Source organism: Lycium ferocissimum, chromosome 9, assembly GCF_029784015.1.
Source record: "Lycium ferocissimum isolate CSIRO_LF1 chromosome 9, AGI_CSIRO_Lferr_CH_V1, whole genome shotgun sequence".
NCBI lineage: Eukaryota > Viridiplantae > Streptophyta > Magnoliopsida > Solanales > Solanaceae > Lycium > Lycium ferocissimum.
In genome coordinates, this window is record NC_081350.1 from 64,527,459 (window position 1) to 64,543,737 (window position 16,279).

Here is a 16,279-nt window from a genome sequence, read left to right on the forward strand (position 1 = left end):
ATCAATTTTAAAAATATTTAATTATTTATTTTAAAAAATATGATTATTACAAAATTAAGATATGTTGATATTTTATAAATAAATCAGGTCCCCCGGTTGCCGTTTATCTTTCTGGCCTGGTAGTTTCACAGTGAATTATTTATACGAAAAAAACAATTTCAACTATTTTATTTTCTTTAACATAAAATTTTATACCTACCGACTTGCAAGAAATAATCAATCAATTTTGTGATGATTATTCTTGTTTTTTTCGCTCATCCTCCTATTTTATTTAAGCATATTCATATTGATTCGTTTTCTTTGTAATCATGACCCATGCTCTTTTTGTTTGAAGGCATTCCACTTTAATTTATATTTTTCACGAAAAATAAATATTAGATAAAAATTAGCTTTGTAATTTGAATATATATATATATATATATGAGATAAAAATTAGCTTTGTAATTTGTTTATATATATTATTTAAAATCACCCAAAACAAAGAGCTTGATAAAATTTTCTGAAAATAATTTGGTCAAAATTCTATATATATACCAAATCCCAATAGAAACACTGCATAAAATGTCAGCCTTAAATAAAAATATTGACAAAGAATAAACATATACACCAAGAAATTAAAAAAGATGCTAAATCTAATAAACACCAGCTTGCTCTTAGAGTTTGCAGAACAGTGCGCGGCAAAAATTTGCACTCCCACGCCGAATCAGCAAAGGTTCTTCAAACCCCAAAACATTTGATGCACACAATATCCAGTATCACATCCTTAGCATGGATCATATGAATATGACGTTTCTAGAATTAGTAATGGAGACTATGCTCTTGTAGATATATTTGGAGTGGAATGAATTAAATAGAGTGACTTTAAATTAGCAGAACTTCACATTACGTTTTAGTGTTATTATCCAAGTGGAATTTGTATAGCATTGGACCTCAAATTCGAGTCACATTGTAGGTAAAATTATGCATGTACAACTTTATCCTATAAAGATTACATAATTGAAGTAATTTTAGATTTTAAAGGGTTTAAAAATCGTTTAATATTTTAAAGATATTTTGGTCAACCAACATTTATATTCATGCTTTTATAGTAACTAATCTCTATAAACATGCGGTTGCACGTTATTGTCAATCAATCTCAATCATAATAAAAGTATTACTCCAGATAATATTATTTATAATTATATAAATTTATTATATAAATTTATTATTGACATCTCCTTAATAATTAAGCAAAAGTAAGGATCCTTATCCAACAAAAGAAGCTTCCAAAAATTTTCAAAGTCAAAATAAATTGTGTAGATTCTTCAAGAAATTTAAGTTGATCATCAAAGGACCTCACAATCGAGGTTGGCTTGGGATATTTACATCTTGTGGAAAATTTGAAGTGCATAAGGAATGTATGAATTAAATATGAAAAATAAAATAAAAAGAAGAATCCTAGCAGTAAAAATTCTCATATAATATGCAAATATAAGATGGTAAGCCGACTACCTAATTATATTTCAAACCCAAAGATTTTTTCTATTTTTGTTACGTACAAGTCATCCAACTTAAAGTTCATCACACAAAATTAGTTTTCTATTTTTTATAACATAAAAGTTATCCGATCCAACTTTAGCCAAGTTAACTAAAATGTAAATTTCACTTGCATTCTTATATTTTGTCCAGAAAATATGACATGACACTCCGAAATCGAAAGTAACTTTTATGTAATAAACTCAAAGTTAAATAGCCACCGGTGAAATTTACTCGTCTATCGTCTATGACTGAAGTGCCTATAAATTATATTATTTTTATATTCAGCACGATACTTGAATGAAAAAGCCAAATTAAAAAAAAATCATTTATATAAATATTATTAATGGCGACAATTCAACTATTTTATCAAATATAAATGTAGCCTATTTTAATAAATTCTATTATAAGTTAATTACGAATTTAAAGTCCTAGATATTGGTTAAAATCTTCAGGACTATACTAAAGATTACTTAAAATTCAAGAAATAATTGTTTTGGTTCAAATCGGTCTCAGTAGGTTGAGTTCTCTTTCATTTTATTATAACCATGTTTTCAGACTCGGCAGAAAGGTAATCATTTTTCCTCAACATTCTGTTGGTGTATTCTTTAATTTTTAACTTCCTATTTTGACAAATATAATCAATTTGACATTAAGGTTAAAAAAAAAAAAAAGTGTAGTTAGGAATCCTTCTCCCTGTCTAACTCAAAATTTTTTTTAAAAAAAAAAAAGAAAAAAAAAGGGAAGTATGGGTGTACGTTAGTTTTTAAGATTTTAGTTTCAAGTTAAACTCAAACTCCTAAATATTAGAAAAAGTTAATATTATAATTCTATCCAATATAAAATTATCTTTTTAGAAAAGATTTCAACTTAAAAAAGTATAAAAGTCGTTCAATATTTGAAGGGTATTTTGGTCAACCAACATTTATATTCATGTTTTTATAATAGGCAGTATAGCCTGAGAGGCCCCTATACTTGTTCATTTTTATCATGCCGGTGTTGGTACTTACAGGTTTGCCAACTAAACCCCTCTACTCAATCAAAACGAGTATTTTAAACCCCTCTGACCGTTGACCAAGCATATGTGGCATGTGCTTTGCAGAATTTGATAAAGTGCGTGATTTTCACGCTTTGAAGGCGAGTGAAAGTATTGATTTTGATTAAAAAATTATTTTTTCCCAATATTTCCCCTGAACTCCACCCCCCCCCCCACCCACTTCTCTCTCTTTTCTCCTTCTTTCCTTTTCTTCCACTCTATTCCAGCCGTCTCTTTTGAGGAGCCATGAAGAAATATAGGAAAGAGAAGAGAGATTTATCTTGAGAGCCATTCTTTCCGGTGAGGCCATGTTTTTCTCGATGAAAAATTTTGCTAGAAGTTTCAAGAGGGTTGTTTTGGGATGAATTTTTTGAGTTGTCAAATGGGTCGAGTCAAATTAATCAAAATTATACACACGAAAAGCTATTGCACGAAAGATGAAGATGGGTATGTTAATGGTGTTTTTATGCCTTTGGTGAAAAGGGGAAAAGAGGAAAATGGGTGGTTGATTGATTTGATGAATTTTCATGAAGTGACTATCAAATAGGTCTTAAGGTGACTTTTGAAAATGGTGGACATTTAGAGGAAGAAGATGGTGGTTATGGCTGATAAAGGGGTCTTGGATTAATGGAATTGGTCTAATTGACCTGCAATTGAAACCAATTATGGTGATATCCACGCCGGCAGAAACTTTGGCGGCCTCTCTCTCCACACTTAGCTTTCTATTCTTTAATTTTGAGGGAAAAAAAAAAGTCATGAATTCGGATATTTTGTAAAGAATAATTTTTTAAATATAATAAATGATGATATGGCATTAATTTATCTAGATGGATATGAGGTGTCCATTTTGTCAGGGCGAGTGGTCTACCCACAGCTCAGAGGGGTTTAAAACACTTGTTTTGATTGAGTTGAGGGGTTTAATTGGCAAATCTATAAGTATGAACGCCGGCACGATAAAAATAGAAGTATAAGGGCCTCCCAGGCTATTCAGCCTTTAAGATAATATAGATATAGATTAGTCTCTATCTACGTGCGTTGCACGAATATCCCTGGTGGCTTGTTACAATATTTATGTTAAAACAATAAATTGTAAGTTTATATGGGTGGTTTACAAAATCTCCGAGTCCTAAATATTTGGTTAACATGTAGGATTATATATCGACTTGTAGGTTACTTTAGACAAGAATTTTCTGTACGATAATACTATGAATTGGCCTTTTCTTTTTTTACGATTAGCATCTTTCTAGAAAATTGAACTTTATTGATAACGTATTTATCTATATCCTATATAAAACTTCGGCCAATTTTGATTTTGATCTGCCCCTTCAGTATGTACATCATTGATCCTAATTCTTCATTTCTAATCTACTAAAAAGACAAAAATACTACTCCCTCCTTTTCAATTTATATGAACCCATTTGATCGAAAGACGACATTTAAGAAAGAGTAAGACTTTTAAAACTTTGTAGCTCAAAATAAGTTTCTTGAAAATTTGTGTATCTGTAAATCATTCATAAAGTGAATTTATTTCCAAATTAGGAAAGAGGTCATTCATTTTATTACCTTACTAAAAAAAAATAGGCTCAAATAAATCAAACGGAAAAGATAAGAATTCAATAAAAAGTATAACAAAAAAATAAGAGTTTATCATAAAATATGTTGGATCCAAATCAAAGATAACCTTTAAATCTCGAGTCCACCATTTAATATACTGAAAACAAACTTGGAAATTTTTTTATTCCACATAAATAGTTGAGAGATCTCCTCCTACATGGAATATCAAATAATTCATCAATAAATCACTACACTGAGAGAAGAATGAAATTGGTATTCAATTATAAATTAATTATGCTTATCTTCTCAAAGCAGAAGCTCAATATAGCGAATCTTTAAGCTGACAAATATGTCTTAAATATAATTAATTGTACTTAATTATTTTCTAAAAGAGTTCGAACTGTTGAGTAATTTAAATTTATAACCGCATTATAATTTCTAATGATATATCAATCCTTGCGGCAATTGACGTGATCACCTCAACTAAACATCCACTGACTGATTAAAGTGCAAACAGAATTCTATTTCACCAAATTTGTTTTAAATTAGTCCACTCAATGTCCTACACATATTGAGCGACATTATAGATATTATAATTATACATATAATTTCTTCATTAAATAAACACTTTAGCTTTCAAAAGACATAAAAGTTGACCAACATTTTGGGGATATTTTTGTCAATCAATATTTAGAATTGTTGCAGGGATATCCCTTATCGATTATTATAATATTTATGTTAAAAATAATTAATTGCACATGCTTGTGATGCGATCACCTAATATCTAAATTTAATACAATTAGATATTATTAGAACCTTAAAAGATGAGTTCTTTGATATTTTATTACGGGATCTTAAACTACAAAGGACTCTTTTCTTTTCTCTACTGATAAGGCAATCTGAGAAAATAATATCTATGAATCAAATAGTTGTCAAATTAAAATTGTAATTTAGAATTGTCTATTATTTTGATTTTTGAATCAATAGGACAATATTTAGAAGTTTTTCATTTGGTTTGTATTCGAGTGATAGACTCACATATTTTTGAAGTTGTTCTTTTTTAAAGATAAATCATCCTATTATTTAGGAGTTTGATGTTGTTTATATACAGGATTTACACATTTGAACAATTATCTCTTTCACAATCCTTTGAAAAAATAACGCACAGCGGCGGTGCGGTAATTAGCATCGAAAAGAGTTATACTCCATATCAGCTTCTTAGTGGAATTTTTTTTGCGGCTTTCTGTGTCTTGGTTTTAGATATATTTTAGGATTCTAGGCTATTTACATTCATACGGATAGTGGGTTATTATAATTTTATCTTGACTTAATTTAAATTTTTAAGAGTATAAAAAAAAGCGATCAACGTTTAGAGGATATTTTTTTTAATGCTTCAAAGATTTAGTGAAAATTATTCATGCTTTTAATATATGTAATTAGATAGATAAATATAGATAGATTTGTTTGCACGTAAATTTTACTGTAAAAATAATTAATATTTTTCCCACGTTGAGTGGGTATTAATACTAGTATGACAGTTGAAATTTAATCAAAGTATATAATGTAATAATAATGTTCAAGCAACAAAATTTAACATGATAAACAATTTTTAAGATGGTCTCCAGGCTCTAGTTGTAGAATAAAAATAAAAGTTCATTCAATAATTGATGAATCAAAAGTAAAAATTCCCTAGAAACAAATGAGAAGATAAAAAATAAAGAAATTGCAGATTTGGCAAAAGCAAAATACTCCTAACCAGTAGTTAACCATCCAAGCCAATGAAGAGGCAAAGGGGTTTCTTCTCTTTATTTCATTTTCACTTCCATTAATTTTCTTTATTTTTTAGCTGATGGGTATTTGTTGCTTTGTAGGTTTGTTAGTGGATATGCCTGATCAAGAATTCATCTGTTAGTGTTTTCTACTGTATAAGCTATGATGATGGTTTGCTCTTTTCTTGATTTTTAAGTTTCATTCAACTTCTTTCTGCAATTTGATGTGCTTTTGATTACTTGTTGGTTTGAAATTTTGGGGCTTTTGTGGCTGTGACTGAGGGAAAAAAAAAAAAACAAAAAGGATCTTGATTGTGTAGCAAAAAAACAATTCTGGGGTTTTGCTTAAATTTTGGTATTTAGTGGATTTTGATGGGAAAAATTGATTCTTGAGGTATTTTGCCCAGTTTTTGGCGTTGAGAATTGTTAAGGAAAAATAATGGAAGAAGATAAGGCGGCTTTTGTTAGTGAAGAAGAGACTATGGAAGTGGAAATATCTGATGTGAGCAATGAGATTGTTGTTTTACCATCCGAAAAAGGTGAGGGAAGCAATGGAAATGTGGTATTTTCAAGAGAAGTTCCACTTGTACATAAGGACTCCACTTGTAGTTGTGGTGGAGGTAATAAGAATAAATCGAGGGTAGCTAACGCTGATTCGGAATCAGTTCCTGAAAAGAAGCTTAGTAGACAAGATAGGATTGAGTTGGGGCGGTTGTTACAGGGTGCTGTGAGTGGCAGTGATTGGGAGCTGGCAGAGAGTTTGATCCTACTGGCTGATCCCCAAACCCTGAATGATGCGTTGTGTATTGCTTTGGATTCAATCTGGTTTTTAACTAGTCATGATGAGTTGTATGGGATAACGGGTTTGATTAAGAAGATTATCGCTAATGGTGCATACGACTTCACTCGGGCTGCCTTGAGGACTTCGTTTCTTGCTTCTTGTGTTTCTGCTTGCCAGAGTCGAACGATGGGCCTTGCAGATACTGTCACTGTAATGGCACAAAGGTCAGACCTTTTGCCTTTCCTTAGTCGTTGAATGCTTAAATGATGGTAGAGAAGGCCTTCAATTTGCTGCTGAATGTCTGAAGTATACATGTCTAGTCAAATTAGTAGGATTCCTGTGTAGCGTAGCATGCTTATTGAAATCCAAGTTCTTCCACCCGGAACAACAAATTTTTATTCCCAGATATCGGTCACTGGATGCTTTGTGTACGTAGTTGTGAAATAGTTTTTCTTTTATTTTCTCCAATACTAATATATTTTTGCTCAAAAGAAGCATTTATTTCAGGTTCCAACAGCCTGTGAAATCTTTGTTTGAGTTATCTTTATGCTGAAAATACTCTTTTAGTATTTGCTGGTTTGTTGCTATTATGGACTATCATCAAAATGAATACACAGGATGACATATTATTGAAAAGTTTATTCTTCATACAAAAGAATTTCCTTGGTGATACTTTACAAGGTTAAGTCACAATTTCTTTTCTTTGATGGCGGTGGTGTTTGAGCTAGATTGTGTGCACCTTACCTATTCCACCGGGTACCTGCTACGTCCCGTCAGCATGGGTACTGGGTAACTTTACTCACCAAGGCTTAGGTAGATGAGGATAAATCACGTAGTATTTTTTGTCTCTGCTGGAATTTGAATCCCGGTATCTAGGGTTTGCTCCCACTTCATTGACATTAGGCCAGACCATTGGGTCCGGTCAAGTTTCAACATATCTCTTTCCATTTCCCTTGATGTCTGGTTTTGTAGATGTTTGTGGCACTAAAATTTTTGCTGGGTATTTACCACCACTCTCAGCAGGTTGCATGAACGACTACAAGAATGCAACGGAGATGAAGTCTTGAAGGCTGAAGCTGGTGCTAAGGTTCAGAAGTTCACGGAGTGGGCTCTTAAATGTATAGGTTTCCATTCCCGCTGCCAAGGAAAGAGGGTTGGGGTTGGGCGTAACTCAGCTATTGAAATAGTACAACTGCAGCTATCAGCTTTCAAAACTTTCCTGGATCTTGCTGGGAACCACCTTACCGGGAAGGACTTTACAGAAGCATTTGATGCAGCTTGCTTTCCGCTTACACTATTCTCAAGTTCATTTGATACTGGCTGGGCATCAGGAGTTTCAGCTAATGCAATCCAAGGATTGCTCGGCATGTTTGTGGAAGGGGGTGCAGACAATGTCAATCAGTGCTTTCTTGAAGCATCGCGTTTTGGGAGCACAGAGCTGGTCCGCATTCTGCTGCAGGTATATTGATGTATATTTGAAGTTTTTTTAAAGAAAGGTAACTTTAACTGCCTTTGTAATTTTTATATTGGTAATTCACCTGTCACGGATGTTCTGTTTGCTTTTTGTCTTTCTCATCATTGGTTTTTAAGCAATGTTAATTTCACTTTGATAAGTAGAGGTAAGGTCTGCATACATCTTATCCTCCCAAGACCCCACTTGTGGGATTACACTGGGTAATATTGTTGTTTTGTTGTAAGTAGATAAAAGAAAAAAGTAAATACATAAAAGAAAACTTTAGATATACCTTTAAGTAATAAATGAATCTCAACTAAAAATTGCTTATAAAGAATCTTGTTTTACTTCCCCTCAGGGCAAGTAGACGCCTGAGACTTGTAGCTCGCTGGAATACTTAGTTAGGTCAAAATTATTATAGCTCGTGCCTCTTATTTATAAAGGCAAAAAAAGGAAACAAAAAAAAAAGTACGTAGGTTCCCTTTTGGCCGTTGATAGAAATAGCTTTCTGCATAAGAACTCATTAATTCCGCGATTGTTTGTAAGAGAAGAAAAGACAGAAAAGTGGGGAATTATTTGGGTTTGAGAGGGTTAGAAGGACCTGTTAAACCATTAGTTGTGCTTTTCCAGTTCAGTACGCATTTTTGTCAAGAAAATACCGGTTGAATACACCTAAAATTTTCTAGCTATTGTACATATCACTGAAACTTTTCTTTTGTGTGTGGTTTTTGTAACTTTGTATGGTTCTCCGCATGCTCCTCGTCTCTGAAGCAGTTGCGTTTGGGTTATTTTTCGCTACACTGCATTAGTGTTTTGTGATGAATTCACCTTGGAGCAAAAAGGCAATTGAACCTCATACATTTGGGGGGGTACTATGATGTAAGGTAATAGATTTTGACTTCGAACTGTTTGTGTCCTCTACTAGTTCCATTGGTGGAGATGTAAGGCATGAAGTGGGACCTTAAGCGACCCAAGGTGTAAAGTGAACTTCTGCTACAATGTGTTATCCGAAAGAAATGCTATATAAAACTGTAATTGTGGTGAATACAACAACCAAAGGCATATGGATGATAAAGAAAAGAATGGAAAAATACATGTCAGAAAAAAAGAACGAATTTTTTATTTGATGGTAGAAGCTTGAACTATTTCCGATCGAAGTAAATAAGTGAAAATAGTATAAACTTCATAATTTTAGAATGTATAGGCCCTTCACTTGGTCTATAGATTGGTACACATTCATCACGGAGTAACTTACGTCAACTTTCAACCTTAAATTATTTGACGAGTAGTTTAAAATTACACAAACATACAAGTCTCAGACCAGAATAAAAGGCTTCTGACAGACACTAGCCTAATGTAGCTGTTACAAATCCAGAGTAAGAAGTACAAGAAAACACCAAAATATGTTGGAGTTTTAAACCAAGTGCAATTAAAGCGTGGGCTTTAGCCAGAAAAGCGCCAATGAAGAAAAGATACAAAAATTCGAAATGTAATGCAAGAAAATGTAATTATAAACACAAATACTGAATAAAAAATGTAATTATAAACACATAATAATTATTTGGACAGAAGAATGGAAAAATTATATTTTAGATATAAGAAGACAGAACCCATCGCTGAAGATCTACACGCCTCAACACCTTGATGCCTACACTAAAGTGACAATAAAGTGAGGCGAGGTGCACAACCTGGGCTTCACCGAGGTTCAGTGCTTAAGCGCGCTTTCAGCGAGCCTTTAACGACATTGGTTACAACAAGTAAACTTTAATCTCAATCATCGGTATCATCTCTATAGATCCTTTGCTTCTGTTGTGTTTTTTTTTTTTTTTTTTTTTTAGCAAAATTTTTACTACTGCATGCTTCAAGTGGTTGTAGGTATTACAAGACAACTTATCTTCCTGTAATCTTAGGTCTATCTCGTCCCGTTTGTCCCTATCGATCATCGTGGTCTGACCTCTATATATATATATATAGTTGTTGTGCTTTAGAAGACAGTACCCATCGCTGAAGATCTACACGCCTTAACACCTTGATGCCTACACTAAAGCGACAATAAAGTGAGGCGAGGTGCACAACTTGGGCTTCACCGAGGTTCAAGGCTTAAGCGCGCTTTCAGCGAGCCTTTAACGACATTGGTTACAACAAGTAAACTTTAATCTCAATCGTCGGTATCATCTCTATAGATCCTTTGCTTCTGTTGTGCTTTTTTTTTTTTTTTTTTTTTTTTTTTTTGTAGCAAAATTTGTACTACTGCATGCTTCAAGTGGTTGTAGGTATTGCAAGACAACTTATCTCTATCTCGTCCCGTTTGTCCCTATCCTACTGACTACAAGTTGAGTAATACATAGTTAAATTGTCTGGCATAGGGCATTTTAGAATATGCTAGAAAACATTTAGGACCGTCAAACAAAAGATGTGAAGGACATTTTCCATCAAATTTGAAGGTTCAAAGGATACAAATGATAAATTGCTATAATTCAACATCAAAACGTAGACTAGGAAAGCATTTAAACTGCAAAATGGTTACAAAAGGATGTAGTTGATACGTATCTCGAAAAAAAGGACTTTGCTTGATACCAATTGCATAAAATCTAGTTGTGAAGTCTTACCAAACAATTTTAATTGGAAAAAGAAAAAGAGAAGAGGAAGGAATTGGAAGAACTTGATCTAATTATGACACCAGAGTGTTAGTGTTGTCTTGAATTTCATATTTTCATGAGAAACAGACCTAATTGGTTTCTTTAAAATTTGTCTTGTATCCCTGGATGAAATTAGAAGTTAGGATTTAGTTCCTCTTGGTGTTTGGTGGAGTGATGGAGGGATTTAGCTGATTAAAGCAATGAAGGCCTTATTGTTGGACAAACTTTTGGGTGGCGTCAAGCTGATTGGCTCTGAATTGATTATGCTTAGGATATCTTCCTTATGGTGTGCTATGTAGACTGTAGTGTTGGGAAGAAACAAGCAAATACCAAATTGCACGACGAGGTAACAGCGGAAGAAATACCCAAGTCAAAACTTCCCACACTATTTGAATCAAGAGAAGACAATAAACACTAGCACAAGTGGAAATCCGAAGAGCAACTATACCAACAACAAAATAGCAAAGCAAGCAAAAGTAAATCAATGCAAGAGACACCAAATTTACGTGGTAAAAACCCTTCAAGGTGAAGAGGAAACATCCACGGGACCTCCGGCCCACAAAAGCTCCACTAAAATCAACAAGAGTTCCAATAATGTTCTCCAAATGGCTACAATATCAACGCCAAAGACGGAGCAACAACACATAAAAGATAGCACCAAAACTAGTGAAGAAAGGAGAGAAATCACCCCCAAAAACGAGCTACTGATCGTACTCGAAAACTGGAGCTACAGACCACAAAATCCAATCTCCACCGTTGAAATCGAAGAACCTGATGTTGAAAACCCCCAGTTCAAGTTTGAGAACGATCCAACGGTTAACGAATCGGCAAACACAATTTGGAGCGGACTGCTGTAGTAGAAAATTTCTGGACGAAAATCTGCTTTCTCTCTCACATTTTTCTCTCTATATGGCTGCTATGAATTCACTCTTGTGTTATGAAAATAAGACCCAAGTTGTTCCTATATATAGTGGATTTTAGGGCAAAAGTGGCCTAGTCTAAATTGGATTGGGTTTTATTAATCCAATTCCACATAGGAATGGAAAACCCAAAAACCCAACATGTAGTGTCTTCAATATCCTTATCTTGTGAAGAAGCTACCCCTCTTTAGCCATCAGTATCAGCAGCAACTCGTCTTCTCTCTATGAAGAATGTAACATGGTTTCAGAAGTCTGACATTTGGGGATAAATTCATTGATGTTCCTGCTTCACATCCTGCAAGACGATTGAGTGCATGCCTCTGTTAATAACTTAAAACTGGACGTGATGCTGTTTATCAGACAAAAGAACAGCATAAAAGCAAGGCAAAAAATTAGTTACTACCATCTATATGATCGCAAAGCCTCACATATTAATCATGGAATAATAGGTCATCCCTTTTCAAAATAACCTAACACTAACTTGTGTACTAGTGTAGTGGCATGTTTTTCCCTTTCTAAAGTTAAAAGGGAAGGGGGGAACAGAATGCGGGGGCTAATTCTTTCGACTCTGGAGTTCATATGACTCGGCGTACAAGAAGGGAGATGGAACTGTAGGCTTCAAGTTTTGATGTTCTATTACTATCTTCATCGCTTTAGTTTGCAAACTACTCAAGTGCAATCTTGTTTGGAGTTGGGGGCTTTGTAAAGGATCATTTGGTATTTCAAGTGGCATGAAAAATTCACTATCTGCATACCACGATTATGAGGGGTTGCAGTTAGTCATTAAGTTTGAGTTCTTTGTTATTATCCTGGTTTTAAATGCTATTGATGGTGGTCTAATTCTCTAATTGGGTTTGTGTCGTCCATAATATTCCTTATGTTACTAAATGTGCTTGATTTCAGTATTTGTATTTCGATTGGTGTGCATGAATTTGGAGGATGTGTTTTACTTTTATACTTTGTTGCTGTGTTCTTTTCCAATGTATTCGAAGCTTAAAAATGTCTTTTGAGAGGAAGTGGTCTGTCATTCTCATCTTTGGTTCCCTCGTAGATTGCTCAAAGGAATAGCTTGGATGTTGATGTTGACCTGGCTTTGGGATTTGCTTCCCACTACGGTAAAATTGGAACTATGCAATGTTTAGTGGACGAGGGTAATGCAATGGCTTTCTTGGGCCCTCTGATGAGAGCTGCTGAGAGGGGATGCATACAGGTTGTTGAATGGTTTGTCACAAGGGGATGCAGAGACATGGAACTATGTCTGGCTCTCACAGCTGCGACCTCCAGTAGTCAGGTTGAAGTTGCTGCGTATCTCCTCCCCCATGTTCCTCACCATGTTCTTGCTGCCCTCAGCATCGAGATTCTCAAGGCTGCTGGTGAAAGAAGCGGTGGTTCTCTTGATGGGGTAGCATTTCTTTTGCATTCAGACTTCCTCGGTGATCCTGTTGCCACTTATGCTGTTGCCGACAGCATAGCTAAGTCCGATGATGATGCTGTTAATCCCAAGCTGAGGAGTTTCCTTCGGGAGCATTGGTCGGAAGCTGCTTTCTCAGATGGACTGCAGCAAGGACAAGAACACTACTTAAACTTTGCGCGTATTGTAAAATGGGGCGAAACTCCTATCTCTTTGAAGGATCTTCCTGGACCTCTGAGGGTAGCAATAGCATACCTGCCACTGTATAGAGAAAGTGTTAAGGCAGGGGGATGCTGCTTGTTATCTCAAAGACTTAGGGGACAGCTTGTGGAAGCAGCCAAAAGGCTCGGTGGCGTAGTACTGCAAGAGGCAAACCAAGGAAAAGAATTATTGGCCGTCTTGGAGCACCATCTTCCTCCATTTTTGCTAAATGCATCATAGTACATTCGAAGTTTTGAAATTTTCACCTCCCCGGTCACCAAGTATAATAACAGAAATAGTTGGGTTGAAAGTGAGGAAGAAGCATCCAAGGTTGGTCTATTTTCTAAATGAACAATTAGGTAGAGCTTTGTTTGCTTAGTTGCTGCATATCTGCGCGGAGTCTTGAAAGATGTATACTTAAATGTGTATGTTGAATGTTATGTAAGCAGAGTTAACCACATTAAGAAGGGCTAGTAACTCAAATGGGCATTGTATATCGGCTAGTTTCCTGGTGTTTTTTCCCGCTTATCTTTCGTGATCCTGTCTCAAGAATCGATTAAGTGGATGGCCGTGAAACTCATCAACTGCCTACTGCCAGGCTATGTCAGCTTTGTTTTATATAATTAACGTTACATGGACCTGGATGTAGAAAATGAATTCATCAAAAAGTAGACATTAGTTACAAATGGGGTATATGCTTAAATAAGTTTAAAAATGAAAGGATGGTTCAGAGCTCTCGTAATGTGCGGGTTTTGGAGAATTGAATTATGTTGAGTTTGTTGTATGCAGTTTTATATTGAAATTATGCATAAAAATTACATATAATACTGCAAAAGAAGGCGAGAAAAAAAGACCACATATTTGTAGAAGTGACAGGATGTTTGAAAATAAATAAGTAGATAATTGCAATAAAATGTTTGTCTACAACTAACATACACTTCAAGTGTGACCTGTGTTTAAAATTACTGTCAAGTTTGCTGCCTAGCAGCTTCTTTCCCCGCAACTTCAATGTGGGAATTTGAGTAAGACTTAGTGAGTCAATGAGGATTTTTGATCGGACGCCCCTTTTTTTCTTTCGTACAATTAAAAAAAAAAAACTAAATGAAAAACTTAAAAACGTTAATAAGACACATGGCTTAAGTCTGCTAGGAGAAGAAACTCAATTTCCTTAAATGCACTATTCCAGAGTAGTGAAGCCTTTGTGTGGTTGTGTCCATTTGCTAGAAAATCGGCGCATTGGTTTGCCCTGCAACCTTGTTGGCTTTCAAAGAAATATCTACGATCTCCAATAATAGGTCTAAGTGAATAATCTTAGATGTCCTCTTCATTGATAAGCTTGACAGCCATTAAGCAATTTGTTTCCACTTCTATTGCTTCATAATCTATTTGGTTTGCTACTTTTAATCCTTGCTTGATGCTCCACCATTTTGAAGTAATGCTTGAAGTAGGCTTCATCTTACCCGAGTGTTACAACAACCACTTTCCCTTATCATCTCTAAAGATCCCTCTAAAGCAGCATCTCCAGATTGCATCTTGACACTATCGTCACTGTTCAGTTTTATCTTTCCTGTCCAATGAGGAAACCAAGCTATTAGTTTAACTTATTTGGAAGTAGGAGTTTGATTAGCCAATATCTCGAGCATAATCTGTTATCTGATTGTATATAAGTTCAATAAGGATACATTTATTTTCAATCAAATTTCTATGATGCTCTTTCAAAATATGCCACATAATTGAAAAGATAAGTGTAACCTGACCCGATGATCTCGAGCCATTATCTATAATAACATCAAGTCATTCAAGCATTGGTTTAGGAGTCATAGCATCCAGCTCATTTTGTGAGAAGAACTTTTGTCATGTTTATTTAGACTTTCGACAAATCTTAATAATGTGTGATTGGATTAGGGGTGGGTACAGTCTGGGCCAACCCGAAATCCGAACTTTTTAAATATTTGGTTTGGATATTTGGATTATGGATTGGACTTCCGGATTTTATTTTTAAAATTTATGGATTTCGGATTGGATATGGATTTAGTACTATGGATTTTTGGATATCCGAAAATCCGAAATTTTTATACCTTTTATCTAGACCTACCTATATCATATGTGCCCAGTACTTATAACTCTAGTTTTTAAAGGTCCAATAGATTAGTACCTAAGGCCCTATCCATTAAAATATTAAATCCAATATACAATTCTCTACTAAATCAAATAATATAGGGTTTTCTTACTTTTCAAGTCTCAAAAGTCTCACGTTAGTGTCACCCATGATAGAGTTCTTTGTTATTTTTCTAGATGACTACTTAGATTTTATTTTGTTCATTTTCACTTTTCAAGAATGCTTTTATTTAGTATGGATTTACTATGTTGGACATGACTTGGATTTGTTAATCCTAATTTGAACTGGAAGGCTTCTTTTACTGAGCAAATAAGATTTAGATCTATCTCTGTGGAACTAACACATGAATTTCGTTCCTAATAAGTTTGCCTTAAGTCTCAAGAGTCAAATCCCAAAATTCGAAATATCCAAACCGAATAATCCAAAACCGAACTTAAAATATCCAATCCAATCCGAACTTATTTGGATTGGATTTGAATTGTAATTTCTTCAATTTGAAAACCGAATATCCAAACCGAAAATTTCATATCCATCCGATGGCCCGAACGCCTACCCCTAGATTGGATGCCCATTACCTCCATAGTATAATCTACTTGTAATATCAGTGAGATTAAATAAATGAGCATTTGGCATTGTATGACAACTACGCTCAGCCAATGGCATAAAATAGCTCATTGGTTTGTTATTGGCACCCGATAATCCGTATTAACTTTAAGGGTGTGTTCGGTATGAAGGAATCCTGGAAAATGTGTTCTTGAAAAATAAGTGAATTGTACTTATTTTCTCATGTTCAGTTGGGTAGTGAAAAATAAGTGAGTTTCTTACTTTATTTTCTCATGTTCGGTTGGTTGGTAGAAAAATATTTTTTCGAACCCTACCCT

At 34.5% G+C, this 16,279-nt stretch overlaps 1 protein-coding gene and 1 pseudogene across 3 annotated transcripts; both read left to right on the forward strand.

Annotated features, from left to right (window-relative positions):
• The window catches only part of LOC132032158 (uncharacterized), a 21,462-nt pseudogene extending 15,445 nt beyond the window's left edge, over positions 1-6,017 (forward strand).
• LOC132031482 (ankyrin repeat protein SKIP35-like) lies at positions 5,707-13,782 on the forward strand. 3 transcript variants are annotated; one of them, XM_059421467.1, is made up of 4 exons: positions 5,709-5,899; positions 5,977-6,879; positions 7,676-8,114; positions 12,719-13,782. In XM_059421467.1, exons 2-4 carry the CDS (start codon positions 6,314-6,316, stop codon positions 13,517-13,519), a joined length of 1,806 nt encoding a protein of 601 aa, XP_059277450.1. In that variant the 5' UTR covers positions 5,709-5,899; positions 5,977-6,313; the 3' UTR covers positions 13,520-13,782. The 3 variants fall into 3 exon arrangements, with proteins under 3 accessions (XP_059277451.1, XP_059277450.1, XP_059277449.1); XM_059421468.1 differs by having other exon boundaries at positions 5,707-6,879; positions 7,679-8,114; XM_059421466.1 differs by having other exon boundaries at positions 5,709-6,879.
• Positions 13,783-16,279: the final 2,497 nt, after the last annotated feature.